The following is a 5,692-nucleotide window of genomic DNA, read 5'->3' on the forward strand; positions in this document are numbered from 1 at the left end:
CATTGCTGGCTCCAGGCAGTGCCACTCACAACCTCAGGTCCTGGCAGCTGCCTCCAGCCCCGGGTGCCTCCCCGAGGCGTTTTGTGATGCTCTGACCCTTCCCACTGCCCACCCTCCTCACAGTGGGCTCCAAACTTCCCCAGGTGAGGCTGGAAAGCTCCAGCTCAAGGTAGGGTACAGGGAAAAATAACCAGGATTATCCCCAAACACAGGCTCTGGGCTTGCCACTGTCAGGAAGGAGTGACAGAGACACACGTTTTGTTTTCATTTGGCAAAAAGTACTGTTTATTGCAATAGTAGTTTAATACTTGTGTTGTTAAAAGCATGATTTCCCAGTTCTTTGTGATAAAAGTGTCATGATTGTGACTTTGTTCAAACTGTTTTCCTTCTTGGTATCTCTCAACCAGCTCTCGTTGGATTAGTTGGTTGCCATAACCTACAAAAACATAAAACAAGTGAAAAATCAGATCAAGAGATACAGGAATTTGTGAACAGTATGTGTTGCGTCCAAATCACAGGATTTAAATAACTGAAATGAGAGTTTTGTTTCTCAGTCAAAGTTTATATTAAATTAAAAAAGATATTTGGCATTCCAGACTTGAGCTGCATGTGCTGCCTTTTAGGATGCAGTTGCAGCAATCAAGGCATTGATGAATAAAATTTAGCTAATAACTTCTGAGATAGGCAGTAAATCTTTATGTTTAATAATATAATTTAGCTAATCACTTCTGAGATAGGCAATAAATGTTTAATAATATAATTTAGCTAATCACTTCTGAGATAGGCAGAATAGATGTTTAATAACATATTTATTTTCAGTCCAAAGGTTAATATCTGCAAAATGTGGAACGGAAAGGAACTGGAAATCTAGAAAAAGCCAAGATAAAGGGAGAATGCATTTCTACTATCAAAACCTGCTAAAAWGCAAAAAAWAAAWTGGGTATCTGTTTCAGAGGAGGATRATTTCAATGGAATCAAGAGTGAGAGAGCTCCTAGAAGGTGGCAGAAGCTGCAGAGAGAGAATCCCAGGGCTGGCAGTGCCTCACCTTTTCGATCCAGCTGCTGTAGGCAGACACCCGAGTGAACACTGATGGCTTCTGGTAATAATTGCAGCCAAGAGAAGAGCCAAAGCTGACGATACCGTGCACTTCCCAGCTGCCATCAGCTCCCTGGCAGTTCAGGGGACCTCCAGAGTCACCCTGGGAGGAAGAGAAAGGCACTTAATGGCACTGAGCAGCTCCTCTGTGGGGGATTTTCCTTCCCACCAGGGCTGTTTGTGGCTAAAGCAAACCCTAGAGTGGACTCACGTTACAACTGGAGATGATTCCATCCCCACCAGCACAAACCATGCTGGGTTTCACTATTTTTCCCCACCAGGAAGGTTGGGAGCAGGTTRCATAATCCACCACCAGCAGAAGGCCTTGCTGCAGGTCATCGGGGAGGGCTCCATTTGCTGAGGGAGAACAGAAACACAGAGTTCATGGCACTGAAGGAAGAATAAAACTGSTCTGGAAAGTGTCTCCTGGGATCTTTGTACCATCCCTCCAGGTGAAATACTCCACAGGGGTTGTATTAGAGGAGAAGCTGTATATMTGTTACATGTATGCATGTCCCTTAGCTCCATTCTTTTATATACACCATAACTTACTAAAAATTTGCATTCCATTAAAAAGCATCTCATTGTTGAAGAAATAAAAGGCTACTCTTTTTTCAGTAGTTTGCAATTTACTTATCCCTCAAAGGATTGCCTCTTGAGCCAAGCTGACACCTCTGCTGAAATCCCTTAAGATTTTCTTCACTTGACATCTATTCCCTCATGTGTTTTAAGATGCTCAGCAGTGTATCAGGATTAGCAAATGCACCTGTCTGCACACTATTAACATTTGCATTACAATAGCTCCTAAAAGCTCAGCAAAGGGCCCTCAGGTGCATTACCAGTGCTGTCACAAGGAAAATAAACCTGAAAGGCAAAAATCATAATGTGTGAGTGAAGTGGGGCCTGATATAACAAACTACACTGAGTTTTGAGGGGATCTCGAGCACCATCAGCAGTCTTTGCTGTCAATCTCACAGAAGGCACTTCTGAAAGGTTTTTTTTTGTTGGGTGGTTTTGCAAATGCCCAGGTACTCACTCTGCAGCCTTCCCCAGCCTGTCACGTAGCAGGGGGTGTTGGAGCTGAGGATGCTCTGGGCAGGGGGCAGGCACGCCAGCTGGATCTGCTCACTCAGGGTGACGTGCTCAGAGAGTTTGATCAGAGCAATGTCGTACCTGTGCACGTTTTGGAGAGTAAGGGAGACAGAGGGAAGGGGAAAAAAGTTTGCAAAATGGATGAAGACACAGCAGCCTGAGTACTCAGCAGTTACACTGTAAGGAGTGTTAACAGCTTGCATGGAAATAAAACGCCACGTCCTTAGTTGTSTTGAGAAAAAGAAGATTAGAATGTAGAATTGATAATGCAGGTAGCTTACAATTATAARCATTAYTAATACTGTAGCTTTTTTTTGCAAACCTACCAATCCTGTGCTGTTGAGTAGAAAGWGACAGCCTCACTGACCAATGTATGTKTGAMASRAATGTATGCACTGGKTRCTAAAGTGGATAAAAGAGRCCTGTCCCAGAATAAAGGGGTTACTTTTTGTGTGTGTATATGTGTGTCTTTGTGTCTGTTATTTTATGTTGGCTGTCTGGCCAACAGCAACATTACACAGCACTTGGCCTACGAGAAACAGAACAAGGGAGTAAGGCAAGAGCATAAGCAGCAAAGATTCTGCACCCTGAACACAGAAATTCATGGACTGGAAGGCTATTCCCTGCAGAACTGCCCACTTTCCTGCTGGCAAAAAATTTTCTTTTATAGGATTTTCTCCCCAAAACCAAGCATGTGTCAGGACTCACTCCAATGACCTGGAACTGAGGGGATTCCTTTGTTTCCTCTCTTAGGCTGCAGCAGGGCCAGGGGTCCTTCAGCAACACTGATATTAATGATCAATAATTCTGTGTCTGTGCTGCTGTAGGACAGCTCCAAAGAATGTTGTATGAAATACTTCATTCCCTTTCATTGTACAAAAGGTATCATCACATGGAACAGCTTCTGACCTGAGCATGAACACTTAAAACAGCTTCTGGAAATATTATCAGTAAATAATAAATTAATATTGTTAACTGCTTTTTATTCTCTTGAGGGGGAAGGAATAACTGGAGACTGTAACAGGACACTCTAAACAGGAATTTAATTGCCATAACTCCAGGTCTGTGGGATTCAGGCAGTTTGATTTTTGTCCTGCATCTAAAAACTGAAAAAACACTTGCCTACAACTTACCCATTTGCAACATCCTGTGGATCCCAGTCTTCATGAACAATGATCTTTTCTGGAGAAAGTGCAATTGATCCTTCTTCCTCAGCTGCTAGGTTGTATTTTCCAAGAAACACTCGATACGTCCGAGAACTGAGCAAGAAAAGGATGAACACTCAGTTATGCAGCTGCTGCTCTGCATCTTTGGCTCCTGAGTCAATGAGAATATCTCTCATCACAGAGAGATGTGCTGTGCCTGGAGAGTGATTTGCTAAGGGCAAAGATTGTGTCCTAGACTTCATGGTCATTTCATGTCTGAGCTGTTCTCTCAACTCCTCRAAGTTAAGATAAATTGCTCAAAGCTTCATTAACAAACTCAAGGTGCCTCCAATCTTTGCAGAATTCCACTCGTATTCTTCAATGCAGTAACAACTTGGACTTTTTTTCACAGCCATAAACAGCTTCACTAATAAATAACTGTATGATGGATACAATATGTAGGATTTGTAATAACATGCAGCCAATCCTTCATGTTTCATATCACCATATTTGCTAAAACTTCGTGTTATAATAATCATCAGCTACCAGAGCAAAATGGGGTTTATTTGTGGAAACAGCTTTGATGATGAAATKACATAGCTGTACCTGATAATCTCTTTGTTAAGCTGCCACGTAATATGAAGCATTTACTGAAAATKATTGGTTCATTAAAAATCTTTGTGATTATTTCTTCAGGGAGTGGMTTGATTAGTTAATTTGTGGATCTCACTGATATATATATTACAGAAACAGGCAACACAGCTGAATTTTAATAGCAGCTCAAAAACATAAGGATGCTTGTAGGTTTTTTATGAAAAATGAAGAGTATATAATTCAAGTAACAGGGTTTTTCCCCCTCTTTTGCATTAAGAAAATAAAGAGGTGCCATTTTCCTGACTTAGGATGTGAAACTCAGAGCATTCCACTGGGAAGGGAGCGCTGGCATTGACATGGTTTTCYTTCATCTCCCTCTGCTCCCATGCTGCCTCTGGGTCAGATTTGGTTTCATTGCTTACCTGATGCAGTGGGCAGCTGTCAGGACCCAGTTGGTGGCAATGAGGGTTCCTCCACACGTGTGATGCCACTTGCCATTGGAATTGTAYTGAAGGGAGGCCTGGGATCAAAGAACCAAGTAAAGCTCAGGCTTTTGCCTTCTCATTTTTCATCACTGAGCTTTGTTCATGCACCCAGAACACAGCCTGCTGATGGTGGAAGGCTTTAAAGTARCAAGTTTCTAACTTCTGGCCACAGAAAAGCTTTCCCTCCTTCCCTATCATCCAAAGYTTGATTTTTAAAATATGTCTTGCTTAAATAGCCCAAATCTACTTGACTTAAAACAAGAGCCAGCAAAATGTGGCATATTCAGAGCTTTCCCAAACTGACTGAAAACTGTAGTATTGATCAGAAGAGAGGAGTCAAAACCTAAGACACGCCAGGCAAGTTGTACCAAATGGAACATAAGAGGTGTTTTTGTTCAGTTGTGCTGAGCAGGGATGACACAGCCCCAGTTGTTCCAGGAAAAGCACAGAATGACCAACCTGCCAGGGCCAGCTGTATGGTCTTGCATTTTCCCCTCCAACAACTCTGGACACAAGAGGTGGGTAGGCAGGAACCCCRCAGCCAAAGGCTAGAAGACATAAAAATAGGATGTATGTTTTGAAAGTAGGTTTAAAAAAATATCTGTAAGATATGGAATATCACAGTGCTCAGTTACTCTTTTGAGAGATCCTTGTAGTGAACTTTCTATGCTGTATTTTTTTCTGCTTTGATCCAGAATATTAAATTTATCTAAGAAAGGAAAGCTGTTTCCAGATTTTAATTAACTTTTTCTTTTAAAACTAAAGCAGAAGTTGAACACATACCTGCAGGTGCCAGAGTCAACACAGCAAAGAGGATTCCAAGCATGGTGCCAGTTCCTGGGTGCTGCAGGCTCAACTCCACGAGCTATTTTATATGGAGTCCTTTATCTCTGGGACACATGACTTAAAATACAGAGTTATTCCAATACCAATGGAAAATTTGTGTCATTATGGGATAATTTTTTATATACACAAGTTGCTAAAAAATCCCCCGTTTAGGTGGACCTTGGATCCAGGCTATATAAACAACTTGGTTAAAAAGAATTCCAAATTAGTTGCTTATTATCAGTAGCAGCTGTTTGCATTTCCATTRCCTTGAAAGTTCATCATAAAGGTGTTCACAGAAGGAAAATGTTGAATGAATTATTCTAACACTTGGTATGTCAGCAGTGTCTCATATATTCAGACAGTGATATTGGATTAGTTGGATTAGTTGATCTCTAGAGTCTCTCTTCCCACCTTGGGCATTGTACAATTCTATGACTGCTTGGAATTTTATT

The 5,692-nt window shown here is 41.5% G+C and overlaps 1 protein-coding gene across 1 annotated transcript; it reads right to left on the minus strand.

The window, feature by feature from the left end:
* Nucleotides 1-418: 418 nt before the first annotated feature.
* LOC130583479 (chymotrypsin-like elastase family member 2A) lies at nt 419-5,238 on the minus strand. Its single transcript, XM_057382870.1, has 8 exons — nt 5,196-5,238; nt 4,872-4,960; nt 4,350-4,447; nt 3,322-3,447; nt 2,133-2,269; nt 1,308-1,453; nt 1,047-1,199; nt 419-436 (listed from the first exon to the last, which is right to left on the minus strand). Exons 1-8 carry the CDS (start codon nt 5,236-5,238, stop codon nt 419-421), a joined length of 810 nt encoding a protein of 269 aa, XP_057238853.1.
* Between the last annotated feature and the right edge of the window lie 454 nt (nt 5,239-5,692).

This window comes from Malurus melanocephalus, unplaced genomic scaffold (genome assembly GCF_030028575.1).
Source record: "Malurus melanocephalus ecotype Western Australia unplaced genomic scaffold, MMel_1.1 scaffold_590, whole genome shotgun sequence".
Taxonomy (NCBI): Eukaryota; Metazoa; Chordata; class Aves; order Passeriformes; family Maluridae; genus Malurus; species Malurus melanocephalus.